We start from the raw sequence: 24,077 nt of genomic DNA on the forward strand, positions 1-24,077 counted from the left end.
AGAAGAGACCGGAAGGATGACTCATAAGTCTTATGTTCATGTCAAGTTAAACAACAGGGTGCTATTGTTCCAAGATAATTCTTTGTGTTACTTCTCTGTTGTAGATAAGGTCAACTAGCATGTCTACTCTCACAACATAACATAGCAATCATAATAGACCACAAACTGTTTGCATACAACACCATATACTGAACTGTGCTGTGTATATTATACTTGAAAAAACATTATGTAGAGAACATCTGCACAGTCTTGTGCAAAGTAGTTGCAATGATTTTATTTGTAAAATGCCCATACACTATCCAAAATGCAAGATTATAGCAGGGGTTTTCACAGTGTGAAGCAGTCCAGAAAACTTCAGTGGTGGCTCAGCAGCTGGACTTGCCAGTTGTGTGCAAACTGAAGAGAGTAAACAGTCTGGAGTGAGCAGAAAAGTCCGTAAAATCCATTTTCTGGGGAGTTGTGGAGGCTCCAACCGTGTTATTCTCTGAAGGGAGGCTTACACGTTGATGCATCCGTGTCCTATACCGCTTATCCTAGTTAGGGTCACGGGGGTGTGCTATCCCACCTTCCGGCGAGAGGCGGGGTACACCCTGGACTGGTCGCCAGCCAATCGCAGGGCACATATAGACAGTCATTCACACTCATATTCATACCTATGGACAATTTGGAGTCGCCAACAATTAACCTAACATGCATGTTTTTGGAATGTGGGAGTACCCGGAGAAAACCCACGCACGGGGAGAACATGCAAACTCCACACAGATGCCCAAGCGGAGATTCCAACCCAGATCTCGACTGTGGCCAACATGCCAATCACTCGGCTACACGTTGATTCAGTTTAACCCTAAGTTTCAGCTGTAGTCTGCAAATCAAAAGTTACTACATATTGTATCTCGACCAACTGTGAAAAAACAAATTCAAAGTAATACATCCATTTGGAAATAATACTAACTACAGTATATTATTAAAAAATATTGTAGTGTATTTTGTTCTTATTTTGCTGAAAGGTGCAAATATTCATTTTTAGTTAATTACAATATTTTCTTCAATACATGTAATGTTTATATAACAATTTTTTGCGTTGAAATGGTTGCAAATGATTGCGTAATGTAGTCAGGAGAGGGGCTGGACGGGGGCGGAGCGAAGTCTGACACTGACAGCAGCGTCCCTCCCCGAGTCCCGCCTCCCGTACGTCTGACGTCAGCGACGTCGAACAGGACTGTTTGTTCTGGATTTGGGGCGAGGAAGGTCTACCAGCATTGACAACCGACTCAGTTAGGTATGTCTTAGCATTTTTGTAGCTGCGCGTGTGTCACTGGCATGCCAAGCGACGCTGTAAAGGCCGCGGTGGTCTCAATAATGCCTTTAACGGGTTCCATCGGCGGTATTATTTCGCGCGCTGTCAGAGTGCGCCTCGGCATGAGCTGTCTTCGCGGGCCTTGCACCGGTTCGGCCACACGAGATGGTTGTCTCTTTTAAAGCTAAAGCAACATGGCGTTATTGCGCATGTATTTTATCATCGCTTACATCGCTTCAACCCTGCGTTAAGGTCGTCTTGGTGGCGTTTGTCACTGCGTGCTGTCAGTGTGCATGTTAGCCGCAGCTAGTGCTAAAAGCAGCTAGCTTGCTCGGCTGTTTGTTTGTAGCGTCTCTTACCCCCCTTCTAGTAGGCCGTATTCGTGACATAATTTACGTACTCCAGACAGCGTAGCCGAGCAGCGATGGCGCATGGGAACCGTGCGGAACGTGTCGTACTTGTTTTCGGGAATACTAAACCTGGTCCTGGTTCGTATTCTGAAAGGTCGTTTACGTCCAGAGTTGACACTTGCTGAAGAAACATGGCGACGTTCTGTCGTAGAAGGTTAGCAAGGCAATAGGTGTATCAGTTGGAATGTCGTTTCTTTGTCGTCCTTTTGCTGCTTGTTGGCTTACACAACTTATTTACGTGATACTAACCCCTTTCAAATTCCCACACTGGTTGTTTTAGGACACATGACACGTAATGGAACAATAGCTCCTGGGCTAACATTTGCTACGACGGGTACATTAGCTTTCAGTTAACGTGTCTTTGATGTATCCTCTGTAAATAACGTCATAAAGGGTGTCAAATAACAGCACATCAGCAGCTCAAATCAACACGTTGTCAAGATTGGTTTACCATGGACAGTGGTGTCCAAATTCTGGCATGGGGGTCATTTTTGACCCACAGCTACCTGCTTTCTGGCGTCCAGACAGTTGAAAGACTGCTTTGGCTACGAAATGACTCTACATCAGCTTCACATTCTATTCTGTGGGAGCAATGTCATTGCCTCCAATGGGGGCACAACAAAAAGGGAGATGAGCGTGAGCCCCACAGTTAACTAACGTATTTATGGTGTCGTCCTTCCAGAGACCCTCCCATTAATCCGGGCTTGGGACTGACACAAAACGTCTCCAATGGCTCATGTATGCAGCGTGTGACACTAGACCGCCACTGATTCATGTATTTGTGAATTTTGTTAAATGGAGCCCCATTTACTCTGTTTCACTTGAAAATGAACTATTGATTATTTTGGTATTTGTCTGATTTCAGCCTCTCAAATGTGAATATTTTTTAATTTCCATAGTCATACATAAAAGCGGACCTATTATCTTTATCTAGTCGCCAAAACAAGATATTCACACACATAAGATTTGACTTTGGATAACAGTATTCAATATTTTTGCCTCTTTTCTGATATGTGGCTGACCAAACCACTAACTGTTTGTGTTTGGTTCATATTGATTTGGTTATTTGAAAGAAAATAATTGTCAGTTGCAGCCCTGGTTAGATGACAGCACTTGTACTTGGATGTTACCATAACACTCCTTTAACCCATTAATAGTATGGTAAAATCATGTAGATTTTTGATAGTTTGTAGTATTTGTAATCATTGTTGACTTACCTGTTTGTTTCCAGTGTGTATGCATCCTCTCAGCTGAAATATAGGCTTTTCCTTGAAGTACAGTCGTCCCCCGTTTATTGCGGTTAATTGGTTCCAGACCCGGCCAAGTAAACACCTGCAGCTGACAAGGCTAATTATATTCTTCCATTGCAGAGTGTAGTGCTTCAGGACACTTGTTAGGTGTACAGTCCTCCCTCGTTTATTGCGGTTTAGTGATTCCAGACTCAACTGCGACAAAGTAAATTCCCGTGAAGTACGTTTCAATATTAATAAATTGAATATTTTCGTAGTGATGACATAGTAACTGTTTACAATCCTGTAAAACATTACCTTAGAGCTCTCTCGACATGAAATAACACCCATATAGTCACTTTTATATTTATATTACCCAATATAGTAGATATATTCAGAGAAAATAAGACACATGAGAGATAAATAAGATAAGACTCTCATGTGAGCAGTTTATTTTTTTCTAGACAGCGTACATTCTGTGTTGGCTATTGTCTCATCAATTTATTGTAATTGCAGCATTAAATGGCTTATTACAGTCATATTACCCAATATAGTATACATAATAAGAGTAAATAAGCCATTTCCGATATAAATAAAATTACTACTCGTGTGTGTCACAGTAAATGTCTTCCCTAGGGGACATTGGTGGCGGGCGGACAGATATGTGGGGGGACAGGAAGTGACATCAAAGGTTCAGAGTTGAGTTTTTGATTTTCGTGGGTTATGGCCCTAACAGTAGCCTGTGTTATTATGATTATTATTTTGTTATTTTTGTGCCTGTTGTGTGATAGTTGAAACCTGCTTCAGGCGATCACAGCTGCTGGTTTTCTCACCGAACAATGACTGATACCTAATGTCCAATATAGAATGCTACATTCACAATCAGAATGCTTCTTCTGCCTAATAGTTTGTCAATAGTTTGTTAGTTAATTTAGCCATTTTTCACGAAACAGCGATCATTTCTTTTTGAAAACCGCAATAGAGTGAGGGTGGGATGTTAGAACTGCGTTATAGAAAGGGACAACTGTATATTTACCTGTTTAGCATGTCTTGAACTACTTTGGATTGGCTTTGAGTCCTGTTTGTCAGACGTATACTGTACATTCTTACAGGAGTTAGAACTAGTCAGAGTTCAGGTAGAACGCAGCACAGCGCCTTGTAGGCTGCCTTGAGCCAAGGTGATAAGATGCACTACACAATATAAAAACCTAGGAAAAACAACACATTTCTTTCCTTCCCCACACAAATAAATGTTATTTAACTTTTGTTTGTTTCCTTTGATTTTTTTTTCTTGTTAGGGTGACAAGGCACACTTGTCAGTCACTCTTGTGGTTTTCACCTCAGAGAGTGTGTCGGTGCCTCCTCGAATACGACATGAACGCACAAGAGAATTAAGTAACGGCGGAAACGACAACAAACATGTAAGTTTTCAGGAATACAGTATTTTCTTCATGTTTAAAATTTCTTTTGGTGGCAAAATGTCATACATATTAAAATAGCTATATTTCCCCAAGAGTGTATTTACAAAACGGCAGCGAGTGCAAGGTCTTTTTGATGTAAGGAGCCTATTTGAGAGGGGGTGTGTGTGCAAATGCTTGCTTAAAGGAGGAAGCTAGACATGCTGCTGCCCACTGATTGGTTGACAGAGAGTAGTTAACTCAGTGGAAATGCAGTGTGTAACTGCCCCACATTAGCAGCTTCCATTAATGTGTTCTTTTATTCTGAGTTCCTATCAATAATGCTATGCAGCAGAATGATGTTTCCTCAGGCAATATGAAGTCGAGACTAAGTTTGAGATTTATTTCTCCAAAGTAGTTTGCAACCCACAAGTTGTGTTTGAGGTACATCTGTAAGACATAGGCATTACATTTCGCGGTTTCCCCTAGGTTTTCTGAAGCTGTGGTGGTGGGCTGCATGGGACTGCCACCGTTGTGTCGTTCCGCTGCTGCATCTGCACATTTGTTTTTATTATGACCAATAAAAAAATGTTATGACTTAATTTATTTATTAACTTATTTAACGTTTTCCAACAACCAGCAGAACATGAACCGAGAACATTGCAAAACTGTTAATTTAATGGCAAAGTTGCTGAGAGCACTTAAAGTGAGAGTCTAAAATGTTGAGCCTCGTTTTGTTACCTGACCTATTTAGTCCAATAGTACTATGTGACTATTAGTGCAAAAGTACATTTTGTACTATTCGACACAAACCTACAATTACCTACATTACAATGAATTTGACGCCTGTTTTAGAGTAATACGAATCCATGTGTATCCAACTTGCAGCATTATTAAAAAGAAAAGGAGAGGTGAGCTATTATTATGTGACGGCCAACATTTAATTGTAGTTTATTTCCAAAGTACATCTCCACTTAGGCTTCACATGTGACAAGCTATTGTCAATTGACCACACATTTTACAATTTTTTTATTTGCACGATAATAAGGAAGGAACATAGTCAACATCAACACAAGATGCGAGCCCGCGACATGAGCAAGTGCCGACACGGCAGACAGCCGATTAAAATTTCCGGTGCATGTTTATCAAAATAAAGCGCAGTGAAACATTTTTATGACATTTTAAATTGTTTTCAAAGTAATTGTGGTCAATATGTGCATAAATAAGCTATATATGTATCTGTAAAGCATATGTAGTATATACATTCATACAATATATTAACGTTTTCAAATAAATTTTTAAGGTGTGGTGGCTTTTATTTTGTATTTGTGCGCCGCCACGATCAATTACATGAAGAAAAACCCTGTATTTATTAAGATGTGAGGTGGACTGTGACGTGTTTGCACTTGCTGCACGGCTGTAAGTCCATGGTGACATATTTTCTTGTATTTTTGGTTGTTTTTATGGGTGGTTTCTGGAAATTAAAATGCTGTCTGTATCAAGGAAGATTTACCATAAATACTCCAATAAATGCCTCTGTGCAATTAACCTCTAGTCTCCTATAATTACCAGGTGTGCGGTCTACCATAGTAAATAGTCGTCGACGTCTGTGAATTAGTGTCGGGTCAGAAAACATTGGTGTTCACAGCTGTGGCTGTGCTAAAGCTTAAAAAAATAAAAATTCAGAAGATGGCAGTAGCTTCATTTGTATATGTACAGTGTGGAAAAAAGTGTTTTCCCCTTTCCTGATTTCTTATTTTTTGCATGTTTGTCACACTTAAACGTTTCAGATCATCAAACACATGTAAATATTAGTCAGTGACAACACAATTGAACGCAAAATGCAGTTTTTAAATGAAACTTTATTATTAAGGGAGGAAAAAAAACAAACGTACATGGCCCTGTGTGAAAAAGTGATTGCCCCCTAAACCTACTAACTGGTTGCACCACCCTTAGCGGCAACAACTGCAATCAAATCAAGCGTTTTCAATAACTTGCAGTGAGTCTCTTACAGTGCTGTGGAGGAATTTTTTGCTCACTCATCTTGGCAGAATTGTTTTAATTCAGAACATTGGAGGGTTTTCGTGCATGAACTGCATTTTTTAAGGTCATGCCACAGCATCTCAATAAGATTCAGGTCCGAACTTTGACTAGGTCACTCCAAAGTCTTCATTTTGTTTTTCTTGATTTCATGGTTCCATTTATCACAGCAAGTCTTCCAGGTTCTGAAGCAGCAAAACACCCCAGACCATCACACTACCACCACCACATTTTATTGTTGGTATATTTTTTTCTGAAATGCAGAGTTACTTTTACTTCAGATGTAATGGGATACACACTTTCCAAAAGTTAAACTTTATTTTTAGAGTATTTTTCCCCAAGGTCTGAGGGATCATTAAGATGTTTTCTTGCAAAATTGAGGCAAGCCTTAATGTTCTTTTTGTTCAGCAGTGGTTTTCGTCTTGGAACTCTGCCATGCAGGCCCTTTTTGCCCAGTGTCTTTCTTATGGTGGAGTCATGAACACTGACCTTAACTGAGGCAAGTGAGGCCTGCAGTTCTTTGGCTGTTGTTATGGGGTCTTTTGTGACCTCTTGGATGAGTCGTTGCTGCGCTCTTGGGGTCATTTTGGTTGGCTGGCCACTCTTGGAAAGGTTCACCACTGTTCCATGTTTTCGCCATTTGTGGATAATGTCTCACTGTGGTTCGCTGGAGTCCCAAAGCCTTTGAAGTGACTTTATAACCTCTCAATCTCAATTATGTTATGTTTTAACGGGGGGCAATCACTTTTTCACACAGGGCCATGTAGGTGTTTTTTAATAATAAAAAGTTCTTGAAAAAAAACTGCATTTTGTGTTCGATTGTGTTGTCATTGACTAATATTTACATTTGATTGATGATCTAAAACATTTAAGTGTGACAAACATGCAAAAAAATAAGAAATCAGGAAGGGGGCAAACACTTTTTCTTTATACACCACTTTTTTTATTGTTTACACCAGTGGTCCCCAACCTTTTTTGACCCACGGACCGGCTTGTGTTCCCACAAATCTCCCGCGGACCGGGGTGGCTGGGGTGGTGGTGGTGATGATTCTGGTCACTAACAAACAGCAAGACACAGGCACATTTAAATACAAAAAAGAGGCTGCAAGAAACACTATCTGTGGATGATGAAGTTGATGAACATCAACAAATGTATAAACCCTATCAAGCATAAATAGTTGCATCCAGACGGGAATGGATCACTGAATGAAAACGATGGTGACCAGACACGCAGATGGAACCACGTGAGACACCAAACCATAAAAGAAAGAATGCATGCGCTAAAGTCCATCGTCCTCCGCTTTCCAAGGCTTATCTAGACTTACGAGACGTGGAGTATAAGACAACAAAATATCAGGAGAATGTCTACTGAGGTGCAGTGTTCCCGCTAATTTTTTAAGTGTCTGAGCGTACACACAAACAACCTGAGCATCGCCCGCTGTGAGCACCTTCAGACGTGCACACTTGTAGTATTACACCTGTCCAAAACCTGGGAGCTTGAGGTAGTCCAACTTCCATTATGTGGTATTGTATACTGTATATTGTATGTTCAAAAGGTCAGCAAGGCATACTTCACCATGGAGCTTTCTTTTTTGTCCAACTCAGACGAAACAAGCCAAGGAACTATCTCATCCAATTCATGATCTGAATCTTGTAGGATACACCTAGTTTATCATTCAATTTCCCATGTCTTTTCTTGTTTACTATTTATCTTGTTAATTATGGATACTTTTATTTCCTTTCTGTAATGCACTATTTCATTCTGGAAATGTACTTGAATTAGATGCCACATTTGCTGTATGTGTTTACGTTTGTCTAAATAGAAATGAAAATAAAAAAAATCTCAACCGATAAAAACCAACCACCTACCGGTCCCTTTTGCATTACTCGCGCAAACTCTGCGTAACACTTCCTGCATTTGGTAAGTCATCAAAATAAAAGCATGCCCCAGTGCCACATGCATGATTAAACCACACATTTAGTCCACACTTTTCACTCAGCCAGCCAGTTTTAACTCAGAAAACTGGCTCAGAGCAGCCCTTTCTTATTGGCACAAGAAAAAGATCTCACCCATATTCAACTCTTGTATTTCTGTTCCCACATACTCCCAACAGGTAGCCCACCTTAAAACCTTTTTTTAAAAAATATTTTTTTAACTGTAGCTTGGTGAGTGAATGTGGCACTGCCTGTTCGTTTCACCATAATACAGGGTTAGCAATCAGCATTTAGCTCTCTTAACTCCTCTGCACCAGTAGCTATATGCTTACCCGCAAAACAGCGGAATGTACTACAAGACACTAACTAATTGATTGGCTGCGTAAGTAAATACGTACAAACAGGATCTCATCATTGTCTGGACAGTGTTCGTCCTTGTGTTATTACCGCTTGTTGTCGCCTGTAACCATGTTGGCTTGTCGCCAAAGCTTAAATCTGGTCACGTGACAGCGAAGAGGTGGTGGTGGGTCGGTGACGTTGTTTTTGTGAAGGCCGTCTACACAAAAACGACAAGCTGCCGTTTTCAGATTTTCCCACGCTGGAAGTCTGTTTCAAAAAATACCGTTTCAGCGCACCCAGAATGCGGTTTCTGTGTGGATGAGAGGCTGAAACGAGAAAATACTTTCCCCATTTGACCTGAAAAAAATTTCCTGTGGATAGCCCCTTAAAAACTTTCTTCTGTTGAACAGAGAGTCAAGTGAGGAGTGGAATGGCCTGAGGGGGATCCCCCCGGTCCCACCTGCCCCCGCCAGGTCCAATCTGCCTACATCAACTGCTCGGCCACTGCAAACCACCACTGTGATGGGGGACGGACTGGAACCAGGCAGCAGCCACATCCCTCCTTCTGCTCAGCAGCCTCTCCCTTTCAACCCTGCACCCCCTGAAACATCAGATTCTTCTAGACCCAAACGACAGACCAACCAGCTCCAGGTTTTATTAATACTTAATTACTTATTTATCTCCTTGTGGCAACTTAGAAATATAAAGATGGTGGGCTGCTTTTTAAATATCCACTCCCTCTATTTCAGTACCTGCTCAAAGTGGTGTTGAAGACATTATGGAAACACCAATTCGCATGGCCCTTTCAAGCTCCCGTAGATGCCATCAAACTCAATTTACCTGTGAGTCTCATGTTTGAATTATTTGAAGAGATTTAGTTCAATATGCCGCATGGTGGTCTAGTGGTTAGCATGTTGGCCAACACAGTAACAGTCTGGAGATCAGGAAGACACGGGTTCGATTCTCCCTTGGGCATTTCTGTGTCAAGTTTGCATGTTCTCCCTGTGCGTGGGTTTTCTCCGGGTACTCCGGTTTCCTCCCACATGCAGGTTAGGTCAATTGAATGGTTGTTTGTCTATATGTACCCTGCGATTGGCTGGCGACCAGTCCAGGGTGTACCGTGCCTGTTGCCCGAAGTCAGCTGGGATAGGCTCCAGCATGCCCCCGCGACCCTAAAGAGGAGAAGCGGTATAGAAAATGGATGGATGGATTTAGTTCAATATGTAAACATGTTAATGAAAGTACAAGGGATCTCCTTTGGGACCCTGGGCAACCTCTGCTGTACTTGGATTTGATTTTCTTTGGCCTATACTGTAGAGAATAATGGAAGTAGAAAATAATCCTTTAACCCTTTATGAGCTCTACAGGTGATTTTGATCATTTTAACATTCTTTTAACTGTCACACATTTTTAGCTCTTATTTTGCTCAGCAGTCAGGACAGAGACATAGGATCCATTTCTGGGTCTGAGGTGACACACTGGAATTTTGCTTATCGTCCACAATCCTTATGTGAGACATGAACACGCATTCTTTGTATTTTCAGCGCATTCTAAAGATATAAAAATCTAAAAAGAGGCAGCTAAGAATGCACACAACTATTTCGCCTCTAAAGCCTTTTGGAAAAACCTCCAAAAACTGCCAACAAAGCTCCATTTACATAATGTGACCTGCATATTAACCAGGCTACGGCGACATTGTTATTGTTGGCGCTAACGCGGAACAAGTACTTTTCTGGCGTAGTGACACCTCGCCACACCACACCGGCTAGCTACTAGTCCGCTAGCTAGCGGGCAAACTACTTCCGGCAATGTTTAAAATGACCAAAGTACGACAAAATACTGCCATCATGAATGTGCTTGTTACTACATGGTTAGCTGCCTCTTTTTAGCTGTTTTTATATCTTTAGAATGCAGAGAAAAGAGATAGACGTGTGTTCATGTCTCACATAAGGATTGTGGATGATGGGCAAAATTCCAAAAGAAAGTGCACTCTTGACCGAGTTAACACAGCTATCTCAGTTAAGATATCCTCTAAAGGTTTTTGCTTGCTCCTGTCTATCTAGGACTACTATAAAATCATCAAAACCCCCATGGATATGGGCACCATAAAGAAGCGCCTGGAGAACCACTTCTACAAAAATGCCCAGGAGTGTATTCATGACTTCAACACAATGTTCACCAATTGCTACATCTACAACAAGGTCAGTAACTGGCAAGACCGTTGTCCCTGCATGTTTTGAATAAAAAAGCAAACTGTGCATAATGTGCATTGTGTTACGTAGCCTGCCGATGATATCGTGTTAATGGCCAAGGCCTTGGAGAAACTCTTTCTCCAGAAGATCACAGAGATGCCACAGGAGGAGACTGAGATTGCAGTGGTCTCGAAGGGACGCCGTGGCATAAAACGGGAGCCAGGTAAGATGTTGGCTCAAGATTGTGCAATTGTTGGTACATGGTTTTAGACCTTCTCATGTTGACTCAATTTTTTGGTTTCAGCTCTGATCACTATGTCCGAATCAGGCCAGGACTTATTATCGCCCTCCACCACCCCACATACACGAGGCTTCTCATCCCCTTCAACTTTCCCACAGACCCATCACTCTCCAACCCCTCCTACTCTGGCCCAGCCCCCACGTGTGCCTCCTACACCCACGGCTCACGCACCCCATCTCGGACCCCCATACCCTCTCTCAACTGCAGGCGTCCAGGGCATGACCTCTGTCCCACCTCCGGCCATCACACACTCAGGCCTCCATCCAGGCCAGATACTGCAAAGCCCTGCTCTCATCAAGGTACGGGAAAGGAGAGTCTTGTTGGCAACCAGGGGACATGTCTTTTTTTTTTTAAGTTTTTTTTTTTTAATCTCTTTTAATCATCCAACAGCAAAGGAAGAGCCAGAAGAGGAAAGCAGACACCACCACGCCCACAGCCAACGACCAGCTCAGTGAATCGTCACCCATCTCGATAGAGACTCGACCGCGTCGAGAGAGTATTCGCCCGTCAAAGCCGCCCAAGCGAGACTCGTTGCAGCCAGACTCCCAGCACCACCCTGGCGGTGTGCTGGAGATGGGAGGCATGTTGACGCCCAAGCGGCAGGATCAGTTACATTCCTGCGCCCTCCTCGTCAAAGAGATGCTGTCCAAGAAGCACTTTGCCTATGCCTGGCCCTTCTACTTGCCTGTTGACGCAAAAGCTCTTGGCCTTCATGACTACCACGACATCATCAAGCACCCAATGGACCTCAGCACCATCAAGGTGATTGTAATTGCACTTTGATTTCTAATCATTTTAAAGAACTAGTACAGGGCAACCTCTAAATAAAATCCATTATGTCACGGTGTTTGTCCTCCATTATGCTCTAATTCAGAATAAATTGTTCCCTTAAGAAATAATGGAAGTCTGTTCCAGAGTCACGCTGTAACTATCATAAAATCCTTATTAACTGTGCAGCAGTTGGAGGTAAAAGTCTGGCTTATATCAAGTATTCCACAAAAAAAGGGTTTCAAGTATTTCCAAAAATATATAAAACGTAAATTTAAAAATATAGTATTATATTGTGCCATCGTTGGGAGTGCTTCCAGCTTCCAAGCATGCCTTGGGGTGCTTGAGAGTTTAGAGTTAATATAGTTGTTTATTATTCCTCATAGTAGTTGTTGCCCAGTGTGTGTTTACTTACATGTTACTTGTGCTGTCATGTTTGTTTTCGCACCGCGAGTGTAGTTGGCGTTCAAGCTCACTGCGAGTTCAGTGTTTGCTATTGCTCTCCCAATTTAAGAGACTCTTTCTTTCTTTAAGCAGGCTGAAGTGCCTTTCACCAACTCTTGTGGGACTCAAGATCACCACTATATAATATTAATATAAATGTTTTGGCCAAACACTAAACTTTGATGTTAAGTAGGGTGCTACAAAATATGGTCTGGACCTTTGGTGGGACTTTGAGACCCCTGCTGTAAAGTGTTTTAAGTGCCGTAACGTGGTTAACTGACATAACTGTGTAATTTTTGATGTTGACCTTTGGTATTGCTTTTGCCATATTATAGCTAGCAGCCAGAACACGAGGCGGGTGACATTTTAAAGTCACAAATCCCATTTGTAGATCTATGGCCATCACACTTTTCCTCAGAAGTCACAAAAACAACCCGTTAGATGCTGACATCATGTGGAGTTTAATGCAACTAAAGACTTAAATAATGCTTAAACACTATGGTTAACTTCTGAATTGTGTGAATGAGTGATCTTGGGGCATTTGACTTACACTCTGTTACATTTGGTGTATTTTACATAATGAAGAAGATTACTGGTATTAAACCTTTTTAATTATACCTTCAGTCAATTAAAAAAGGCTCATTTTCAATTTTCTATACATTGTGTTGGCCTCTCATTGGCGTTTCAATTTCCCTCATAGATAAAGAAAGGATATCTATGTTGTGCTTTCTCTGGAAATCATCTAATCATCTAATATGGCATTTAAAATGTTTCACTCCTCCAGAAAAAACTGGACAATTGGCAGTACAGAGATGCTCAAGAATTTGCAGCGGACGTGCGGTTGATGTTCTCCAACTGTTACAAGTATAATCCACCAGGCCATGATGTGGTTGCCATGGCACGCAAACTACAGGTGAGCATTACTAACCTGCTGTGAGATTAGGTACATTTCAGAATTATTTTCTTCTGCTCATCTTCCTTCTTCCACCTCTTGCCAGGAGGTCTTTGAGATGCGTTTTGCCAAGATGCCCGACGAGCCAGAGGAGCCAACTCCCGTTCCCACGCCGTCATCTGCCCTCCACCCTGCCCTCTCCACTCGGCAGGTACCGCCTCCTCCTGTTGTCTCGGAAGATGACAGCTCCAGTTTGTCCGAATCTGAGTCCTCGGGGGCAGACTCTGATCAAGAGAGGCAGCAGCGACTGGCTGTGCTACAGGAACAGGTTAGAGAATGAATTGGAAAAGAGGTTATTGAAATGTGACAGATTTCTCTTGTCCTCTAGCTCAAGGCTGTCCACGAGCAGCTGGCCGCGCTTTCTCAGCCTCAGGTCAGCAAGCCCAAGAAGAAAGAGCGTGACAAGAAGGAGAAGAAGAAGGAAAAGCACAAGAAGAAGATGGGAGTGGAGGAGCCCACTGAGACTGCCCTGCTTCAGATTTCCAAGAAGAGCAAAAGCAGCAAAGACCCACTTGTTGCAAAGAAGGAGAGGAAGAAGCCTGGGTCAGTCCAAAATAAGACTAATTGTAGCTTTACATCATTACTTACATATTGGAATTAGGGTTGGAACGATTCCTTTTAGTAACGATTCGAATCGTATCATGATTCCTGGTTGCCGATACGATTCAAGGACGATTTTGGTTCATTTAGAACGATACGATGCAAAACGATTCAGTAACTTCAAAATCGGTTCAGTAACTTGTCAGCCAAAAATCCAACCAGTGTGACAGTACAGATTCCTAAGTTCCTGTTGTTTTTTTGTAAGGGAATCCAGAATAATTATGAATATGAACAAACAAACAACAATTAATGGCAAATGCATTCACATTTTATTTGACTAAAGTGCAACCAACACTTCAGGTTGAATTAACAGGAGGTTAACCTTTTCTGCTCTCATTTTCAATATTCAATACATTTTCAATAAAAGTACAGTAAGTGCAACAAACAGTAGTTTTAACTGCTACTTCTGCTTTTGTTTTTCAACATAAAAACAATACAATATTAATATCAAAATAAAGTGCAGCCACCATCTCTTCAGGTTGAATTAACAGTAGGTTTACCTGCTACTTTTGCTGTTTGTCAACATAAAAAATAATACAAATACAACATTAATATAAACAAAAGTGCGGCTTCATATAAAAAAAATAAAGTGCAACCAACATCTCTTCAGGTTGAATTAACTGTAGGTTCACCTGCTACATGCTACTGTAAGAGGTGCCTGCACAGTCAGCGTTATGTGAAATCTCATGGCGTCTTAGTAGGTGGTTGGAGAGATTTGTCGTGTTGTTGTTGTATTTTACATGTCCTTTACATATCCTACAAACAGCGAGTGACTTATTTAGAACATCTCACTCTTTGCAAAAGCCAAAGTGTTTCCACACACTGGACCGCAATGGTGGCTTAATTATTTCTCGCTCGCAGGCTTGTCCTCTGCCATCCGCCATGCTACATTTTGTTGCTGGCGCATGGCAATGACGTCACAGACAGGCAGCCCTAATTGACTAACGTTTAACGTCTTTATCATTAAAAGTGCTAAAAAAAAAAAAAACAAACAAAAAACACATCCATATAAAGCTTGCTGTGCTTAAACTGTATTCCGTAGTATCGATTGTTACCTTTTAATTGATGTTAGATCCATATGTTGTCCGGAATGGCAACTTGCCGAAAACAGATCGATGTAGTTGGATCATAGGAATATAGATTGATGTAGTAGATGAATCGTTATAACCCTAATTGGAATACATAAAAATAATCTATATGATATCAGGTTGGATACATTGTGGTCATCTACAGCCATGCATGACATTCCATGACATCTAGTGACTTCTTCCTTTGTGACATATGCATTTAAGCTGTTCAAAGGTAAATGATGCATTATCTGATCATCTGATGTGTTTATGAATTGCAGTAAAAAAGAAGGCATCAAAAACAGTCGTCCTGCTGTGCCCCCTCAGACTGGGCCCACCCCTCTTGTCCCCTCAGCCTCCCTCGAAGTAGAAGATGACATGGGTGTGTATTTTAGCTAATTAAAAACTCATGTTTTTTTATTTAACAATGGCTTAGTGTCAGCCAACTCATACACCTCCTCAGATTTGTTTGGGGGAGCGGCTGCTGTCGGTGGCAAGCCCATGTCATACGAAGAGAAGCGCCAGCTAAGCCTGGACATCAACAAGTTGCCGGGGGACAAGCTGGGCCGTGTCGTGCACATAATCCAAACGCGGGAGCCCTCCATGAAGAATTCCAACCCGGATGAGATTGAGATCGACTTTGAGACGCTCAAGCCCTCCACGCTCCGAGAGCTGGAGAAGTACGTCTCCAGCTGCCTCAAGAGGAAGAAGAAGTCATCAGGTAAGATGTTTGAGTAGACACTCAGTCAATGCAACTTCATCTTCACCTGCATGTTGTGTGTTTGTCACAGTAGAAAAGCCTCTGGAAATGACAAATGCCACAAAGTTGAAGACAGGATCTTCATCCTCAGGCACCAGTGACTCCTCTGATAGTGAAGACTCTGACAATGGTACAAAACACACGAAATAGATATTAACCTTGTTATTTTTAGATAGAATAGCTTCAAATAGAATATACCACTTTTTACCAGGGCTGGTTCCCAAGCAGCAGAAGACCCTGTCAAACAAGGACACCAAGAGGCCGCAACAGCAGTCTGTCGCCAGTGTTGGCCCCGCCGCACCGCAGCCTCAAGTGGCCCAGACCAAACTGCCATTCATCCCTCCTTCCCATGTCCCAGTCTCTGTCCCTTCTCTGGAATCATCACAGTTGCTGAGCGCCGGATTTGACCCTTTGGCCCACTTTATGAACCCTCACCTGACTCAGCCAAACACTGAGCCCAGTCCCGTCATTCCTTCTTCTTGCGCACCCCTCAACACTGGCCTCCTCAACGTAAACACGCCTACTGGTCCGACATCCACTGAGCCGCACCCGTTTTTAAATCAGCATCCCATCCTACCCTCACCGGGTGAGTACGTTGTTCTGCTAAAAGTTGGTCTTTTATCAAGTAGACAACTATCATGTACTCATTCCTTTTTTTTATTTTTTATTTCCAGCCATTCACAACGCTCTCCCCCAGCAACCATCAAGACCTAGCAACCATGCCGCACCCCTTCCTCCTAAGAACTCTCAGCCACTCCCATCCTCACTTCCCCCTTTGCCTGTGTCCGCACCTCAGCTTCCTCTCCCACTCCCTCTCCCGCTTCCCCAGCCCGTTCCACGCCCCCGCGTACCTTCACCACCGTCGCACGGTATATTGGGAACCCTCTCTGCTCAACCTCCGCAAGCCCTGCTGGAGGACGACGAAGAGCAGACGCCCACCAACGCCGAAACGCCACCCCTCAGCCAGGTTCAAACCTTCCTGCAGTCGGTCCAACCGCGGACATCCACGCAGAGCCAGCCACTGCATGCTCACTCGCCCGTGCAAAGTGCCCCGCATCTAGTGCCCTCAATGCACACGCAAACTGTGATGTCATCCACCCCTGCGACGTTGCAGCGGCACAGCTCGGGTCACGCTCACGTGCAGCATTCGTTCCCACATGCTCTTGCCACGGCGGTTCAGCAACAGAAGGGGGCGACCCTCCAGCAGAAGCTACAGCAGCTGCAGCCCTCGCCACGCATCAAGGGCGAGCCTTTTTCTACAGGTAAGACGGTCAAGTATACACCCGCAGCTGACAAGGCTAAGTCTATTTCTTCCTTTGCAGAGTGTAGTGCTTCAGGACATTTGTTAGGTGTATAGTCAGTCGTCCCTCGTTTATCGTGGTTATGGAATATTTTTGTAGTTATGGCATAGAAAACCTGTTCTAAACCTGTTCTGTTCTAAATACGGTGTTTGACATTATGCATGAAACAGTACCTATATTGTCACCTTTACATTTGTATTACCTAATACAGTAGATATAATCAGAGGAAATAAGACATATTAGACTAAAATAATAACCTAGACTCACACATTAGCAGTTCCTTGTTTTTTTTTTCTGGGCAATGTACTTCGTGCAGTGGCTATTGTCTCATCAGTGTATTGTAATGGCGGCTTTAAAGGGCCTTACCCTCATATTTCCCAAAATAGTAGCCATAAGAATAAATAAGCCATTTAAGACATAAGTAAAATTCCTGTTCTTTTTTGTCAGTTAATGTATTCCCTTGCGGACCTTAATGACCAGGAAGACCAGGAAGTGACATAGGAGGTTCAGAGTTGAGTTTTAGCCTGTTGTGGGTTATGTCCCCAACAGTAGTCTGTGTTTTTATGATTATTATTGCCTGTTGTGAGATCATTTAAACTTGTAATAGAGTAAATGCATTTTCTGACGATCAAATCTGGCCCTTGTCTCACTGAACACCTGACACCTTGTGGCCAATGTAGAGTGCAGCTCTACGTTCACAGTTAGAATGCTTCTTGTGCCTTGTATTTTAGTTCATTTAACCATTTTGATGCTTAATTTGGAAAAAAAAATATGTACAATTTGTTTAAGTATGCATACATTTTCTGACTAACACTAGTCCGTAGTCAACGACGAAACAGCAATCATTTAATAGTTTGAAAAAAGGCGATGGAGTGAGGGAGCGATGTTCAAACAACAATGTAGTGAGGGACTACTGTACACCATTCTTAGGTTAGTGCACTATTTATGCACTAAATAGTGCACTAATTATATTACCATACTGACTTCATACAAGACGGTCATTTTTCCCTGGAAAAAAAGTCTGTGTGGTTTTACATTCGGGTCTATACGGTAATTTCCTGTGGTCAAAGCTACTGAAGAAGCAATGTTTTTTTTTCCACAATGACAGTTGTATTCCAAGAAGGAATTTCAGCAATCCTGTTAAGAATTAAACATTAACTCCATTGTGTAAACAAGAAAGACAAAGAGCTTAAGGTCTTTACATTCAAATGCACAAGCCAACTTCAACTTGTGAACGGATACTTTGAATGACCAAATGATTAGTGCCCCTGGCTGCTTTATAACTGTCTTGGTTGAACATTTTCACTTGGTAATACTTGGTGCTGTTCCAGGTTGCCTGCGTGACAGCCCCTCGCCGCTGATGATGCACTCTCCCCTGATGCCTCACTTCCAGACGACAGGACTACAGTCTCCCTCACAGATCAAGAAAAATGTCAGTAATTCACCTTGGCACATTACTAAGGACCTTTTACTAAGCTTATATGTATTTAAAGGGGACCTATTATACTATTTTTCGGGCCTTTGTATTGAGTTCTGGACTCCTATGGCGCAACTACACGATACCCCGCGCAGAAAGCTTTCTAGATGTTCCAGACTCTGCACCTCTTCCTACAGTATTTCCTGCCTCCCGCCCAAACGGTGTGTGTAATTTACTCCTCCCCCGGCCCTCTTCCAGATACGCCTCCCGCTGAGCCCACTCCGCTATGATTGGTCACATCTCCAAGCACCCCCGAGGACTTCTGGACAGCTGCCAATCCCCTTTTGTCCGATTACTTACACGAAATAAACTCATTTAGGACACTGATAAATTGTTACTTACAACTTGTGCCTGATGCTTGCCTCTTTACGTACACCTGAACAAACATTTCCTGGGAGCCATTGCTCGAAGTGCTAGCACCATGAACAGTGCAAAGCAGAGCGGAGGTGAAGGGCATGCCAATATACGGAAGTCCGGGTTGCATTGACGTCAATTGAACTCGGTGTTAACAAAAAAACCTCTGTAAAACACAGCGTGCAGAGCCGTCTAAAACTGCTTTCAGGTCTCTCTTCCAAATGTGCAAAAGAGGAAAGCATAATAGATCCCCTTTAATGTCGGTTTGTGTTTTTTGTGTTGGTGTTTTAACGTAATACCTGGACTGTTTGAGTAGGATCAGCGGTCTAACTTGGTGGGGGTCAAAGAGGAGAAACCCTCCCACTCGCCAGTGCTGCCCCCATCCCCATTCAGCCCTGCCATGCGGCTGGACACACACAAAATTGACAGCAAACACAGTAAGTACACCCCACACATAAAGACCCCCCAACCAATTAAACCTCCTTATGCTTGCTCTCTGCAGATATAAGCCTATAGGCTACTGTATTACCGAATATGGCCATCTGAGTGCTTTTTTTTTGTACAATCATTTCTGTGTTGGATTTTAAAAGTTGATCACTGCTTCTTTGACTCTCTAGGATTAGACGTGAAGTCATTGGATGGTTCTCGCTCTGGTTCCCGCCTTCCTGACTCCCTGGTGCAGCCCTGCAATCAGCAGGACACTAAAGTCAAGCAGGAGCCCAAAACACCTGTCGGCCCCAAGAGGACACCGGTATGTTTGAGCGGAACAAAATCTGACGCCTGTAACCTTTCACAGTGAACACACGCCGTTAGTGTCTCACTGGAGTTGATGGCACCTTACTATTACTTGCTTTCCCGTCCCAGGATGTCAAGTTAAAGAACATGGGCTCTTGGGCGAGCTTGGCCCAGAGGTCTCAGTCCACGACGGCGTCGGCAGTCCGCTCCTCCAGCGACAGCTTCGAGCAGTTCAGGCGTGCCGCCAGGGAGAAGGAGGAGAGGGAGAGGCAGCTAAAGGCTCAGGCGGAGCAGGCCAGGAGGGAGCAGGAGAAGCTGCGGTTAGCCACCACAGGACACGTTCATGTCTCATGTTATTTCTACATCAAGTCAGCATGCATGTTTGTCCTTTGTAGCCGCGACGATGATGACTCTGTGGAGCATGCTCGCCGTACACAGGAAGATGCCCGCCGCCGCCATGAGCAGCATCATCAGCAGCAGCAGCATCATCAACAGCAGCAGCATCAACAGCAGCAGCAATCACCACTTGCGGCTACTCCTCCGGCTTCTACGCCGCCCACTCACTCCCCACAAGCTCCACCCATCCAGCCTCCAGTCCAGCCTCCAACTTCCTCAGCCGCACAGAATGCCCTTGACCAGCAGAGGGAGATGGCGCGCCGACGCGAGCAAGAGAGGCGCAGGAGGGAGGCGGTATGTATCTCTAAAGCTAAGCTGTTAATAAATAAACTAAACGTTTCTGGGGAGGCTCATGGTCAGAAAGCTAAGGACCAGGGGTGCCAGACTTTTTGCTTGTCTATGTTGTATATACCGTCAGTTTATATACTTTTTACCTCACCAATTGGAAAATATAGTCATAAGGTCATAGATTAAAACAGAAGCAATATGTTTACACTAGGTATAAATTCTTTAAATGACAGTAGAGCTCTGCTGTTGGCAAAAATGCTCATCAAAGATTCCCTGAACGACTGGACCTCTGATTTTTGTGTCCTCCTCCATTGTCCCTTCTTGAATGTACGCACATACAAAATGTGCCAGTCTGGTGTTAAATTCTCTGGCCCCCATGTGCCTCGCTGTTTTAAAACATTTATAACAAGTGGTATGATGAGCATTGGTAAAATGTAGGGAACTGTGGTCTGTAACAACACTGCATACAAAAAAATAGTCACTAAAACCATGCATCTAATGTTACACATTAACATAATTATAAAAAGAGCCACATAAAGTACAGAAATCAATAAGGAAATTCACTGTGTACTGAGTTAAATGGACATATGAGCTCAAATAGCATGAGATTGTACACCAAATTAATGCACACTAGCACTCAGCAGCACAGAGCTAACATTATCCTCACCCCTGCATTTAGGCACAGCATTAACATTTGTGGACTAGGACAAGCCGAAAAGAATATAAAATACACGTCTGTCTGTGCAGCGTCTGAGAAAGTCTTTGACATAAGTTTCAATCTGCATCGCAGGACACAAAACTATGGTGCATTGAAGGACTGCCGAACAAAGTGGCCGCAACATTAGTGAAGCATGAAGAACAGAATCATGCAACATAGTCGGTGCATTCATACAGCTCAGAAAATGCACCAATTAGTCACAGCTCTATGTAAGAAGACCAGCTCACAATATAAATGACATTTTCAAGAAAATACACTTAATGCATAATATAATAAAATTATTTGTTGATGTAACACTGTCTCCTTTTTTTTGCACTGTACTCCTACGCTGTGCAGGGATGTTCACATAAGGCGTTCAGGCACATTATGTAACCCAGTGTTAATGCTAATCTAAATTAATGCTAATGTAGTCACTGTTTTTCATTTTTATTCACTCACCCACTATGACATTTGGCATACTGCAACCAAAGATATGTTTTTAAGGACTTAATGCAAAAATACTACGCAAAGATCCTCTGACAGGAGTGCCCTGCTGTTTTAAGGACCTACTGCAAAAATGTTAGTTCAACTAGTGTGCCACCAGTTGAATAGACCTGCCTCATGATGCTCCACTCTGTTGTCTCTTCCTCTGCAGATGGCTGACACAATTGACATTAACTTCCAGAGTGACCTGATGGCCAGTTTTGAAGAGAATCTCTTCTAAGAGCTGATGGAAGTGCCAGAAGGACCTACACACACACACAAACACACGGTGTGCTAACATAGACGGCTCACAGAAACATCCATATATGGACTACATAGTACCTGTCCCTTTTCTCACAGCTGGCTTGTGTCATGTGACAGGGGGCGGCATGTTATAATGAATGAAGCGTCTTTTCCTTCAAGCGCAGATACGTTTTGGTGTCTGGCACAATGTTTATAGTTGTTGGCTGTCCACAGACGACACGTTAAAAAAAAAAAAGGCAGAGTTAAACATTAATCTAAGAAATTAAGAACACAAGCAAATGTTGATCCCTCTCTTTTAAATGGTGTTATTCCAACACGGAGTTTAGCTGCTGTCCACATTGGCTTGTTTTCTCAGGACACACAGCGGAAAGCAACACTTTACAAAGACACCCCTTCTTGTGTTCTCCCCGTCGTCTAACCCTTCTTGCACGAGTTCACTTGAAACAAGACCAAGTTATGGCGCTTAAAAAAAGGAAAAAAAAAGTCCGAGTGTGTCCTCTCTGCCTTAGCGCTCTGGCCTGTATTCTCTATGATCACACCCTGCAAATTATACATATTATATATAAATAGATACATGAATATATATTCTATACAAGGACAAGTCAACGCTGAAGAGAGGAATTTGGTTTGTGTGGCGGTCTGTGTCGATCTCTTTGAGCTTTTGGTTTTTGGATTTTGTAGAATTTACTGTAAAGAAGAAAACTTTTTTTTATGATTCTATTGAGGATTTTTTTTTTGTCTCTCTCTTATTTCCCCCCCTCAACTCTATGCCAAAACTGTTGAGTGCTCAAAGTCCATTCACATTTTTTTCCCACTTTAAATGACATGATGTTTTTATTGCTATTTAATTCCCTCCACCTTTGTCCTCTTTTTAAATCATCATTCTGGTATTATGGACGCCATGACTTTTCTATCCGCATCTATACACCCGCTTTGATTTGCAAGTATTACTTTGCGTCAAGCTGTACATGTTTTAAGGCATTTAGCCACCTTCATCATCATCTTAACACCTCCTGCAGAGTGTGTGTACATTTGTCACACTTTCTTGTATATTTTTCTTTATATTGTGGGACATTGGTTGTGACTTTGCTCCGTGTACACTGGCCCACAGATCCATGAGTGTCTTTTAGTTGACGCCACCTTTCCCTCGTACCCCTTTTCTTATTATGTTTGGGCTTTTTATTTTGTTTCTTCTTCCTTCTTAAGCTCCTTTTTCCTCTTGATTCATTTTATCCAGAACAACCTTGTTGGTATGTTGACAAGTGAGGCATTGAGGTCAATAGATTCATCTTCAGATTATGGACATGTTTTTTTTTTGTTTTTTTTTAAAGAAAAGTATTAAAATATTATTTAAAAAACTTTAACCATAGCGTATTTGCTGTTTTATTTTGTATCTTCATTAACTGACAAGACTGGTAATGGAGTGGTGACATTCAACCAAAAGGGGGCGCCCTAGTGAAAAGTCAAATGGCTTCATTTCTGTCATAAGATGTATTGAAAAATCAACCTGTACAAAGCTACTATGAACGAGATATTAATTTAAATACATTTATTATTGTGGTTGCCAGTATGATGCAGTGAAGTTGCATACCGCTGTAAACTACTACCACAATAATAAACAAACTGTACTTACCTTACAACTGAACATAGTTAAAATTTTAACATAACTGAAGTAATACTATTTTTCCTGGGCTTTAATTAAAGTCTCCCAGAGACCCTGTAAAAGATGCCATATATCACATACAAATAAAGTTACATTAAGGAGTGGGACATCACACAAACCTTAGCACAGCCATGTGAGCTACAGTGCTAACATTACACTCTCATTTTGACAGCAACATCCATGCTAGGTTAGCCTTTTTGCTGAAAAAAAATAAATTGATCAAACTTCCAGCTCCCACATCTGGAGCTCACTGACGTATACAGTCGTCACTCGCCACATCGTGGTTTGATGATTTCCGGGTTTATTTTCACTATCATGGTTTTTCAAAATGTATTTAAGAAATCATCACTGTTTTTTGTTTATCAGTCAAAATATATGCATGTTTAAGCAAAATGTGCATGTCTTTGGCCTAAATGAAGCATTTTCAAGTATGAAAATTACTAGATGTAAAATACAAATATAAGGCTTTCAGAAAATGCATTGAAAGACACGTATGTAGTATTCGATACTGGTCAGTAGGTGTCAGCAGTGTTACATTGATGAGACAATAGACACGGCAGGAAGTACCGGTAGTAAGGGACTCCCCCAGTGCTAACACTTTCTCCTTCATGAACTTCAACAGTGAGCGTTGGAGTGCCTCTTCTCTCAAAAGCGGAGCAAACAAGTGAGGGAGATGATGGATTTTTCT

General features: G+C 42.3%; 1 protein-coding gene across 5 annotated transcripts; it reads left to right on the top strand.

The window, feature by feature from the left end:
- The first annotated feature begins 1,192 nt into the window (after positions 1-1,192).
- Positions 1,193-23,618, top strand: LOC129182793 (bromodomain-containing protein 4-like). 5 transcript variants are annotated; one of them, XM_054779323.1, is made up of 22 exons: positions 1,193-1,279; positions 4,235-4,357; positions 9,058-9,298; positions 9,397-9,489; positions 10,711-10,848; positions 10,930-11,062; positions 11,144-11,439; positions 11,531-11,902; positions 13,137-13,265; positions 13,351-13,572; positions 13,633-13,847; positions 15,253-15,353; positions 15,435-15,692; positions 15,763-15,861; positions 15,943-16,317; positions 16,406-16,993; positions 18,364-18,464; positions 19,180-19,300; positions 19,481-19,614; positions 19,728-19,918; positions 19,994-20,288; positions 21,635-23,497. In XM_054779323.1, exons 3-22 carry the CDS (start codon positions 9,170-9,172, stop codon positions 21,701-21,703), a joined length of 4,059 nt encoding a protein of 1,352 aa, XP_054635298.1. In that variant the 5' UTR covers positions 1,193-1,279; positions 4,235-4,357; positions 9,058-9,169; the 3' UTR covers positions 21,704-23,497. The 5 variants fall into 5 exon arrangements, with proteins under 5 accessions (XP_054635298.1, XP_054635297.1, XP_054635294.1 ...); XM_054779322.1 differs by having other exon boundaries at positions 15,766-15,861; positions 19,728-20,288; positions 21,635-23,618; XM_054779319.1 differs by having other exon boundaries at positions 19,728-20,288; positions 21,635-23,503.
- Positions 23,619-24,077: the final 459 nt, after the last annotated feature.

The sequence above is a fragment of the Dunckerocampus dactyliophorus genome, chromosome 6 (genome assembly GCF_027744805.1).
Source record: "Dunckerocampus dactyliophorus isolate RoL2022-P2 chromosome 6, RoL_Ddac_1.1, whole genome shotgun sequence".
Lineage (NCBI taxonomy): Eukaryota > Metazoa > Chordata > Actinopteri > Syngnathiformes > Syngnathidae > Dunckerocampus > Dunckerocampus dactyliophorus.

Coding starts and splice junctions, on each gene's coding strand:
- LOC129182793 (XM_054779319.1), top strand. CDS start 9,170: ATGGGGGACGGACTGGAACCAGGCAGCAGCCACATCCCTCCTTCTGCT. Junction 13,573..13,632: donor TGGCTGTGCTACAGGAACAG/GTTAGAGAATGA, acceptor CTTGTCCTCTAG/CTCAAGGCTGTCCACGAGCA. Junction 16,994..18,363: donor GGGCGAGCCTTTTTCTACAG/GTAAGACGGTCA, acceptor GTGCTGTTCCAG/GTTGCCTGCGTGACAGCCCC.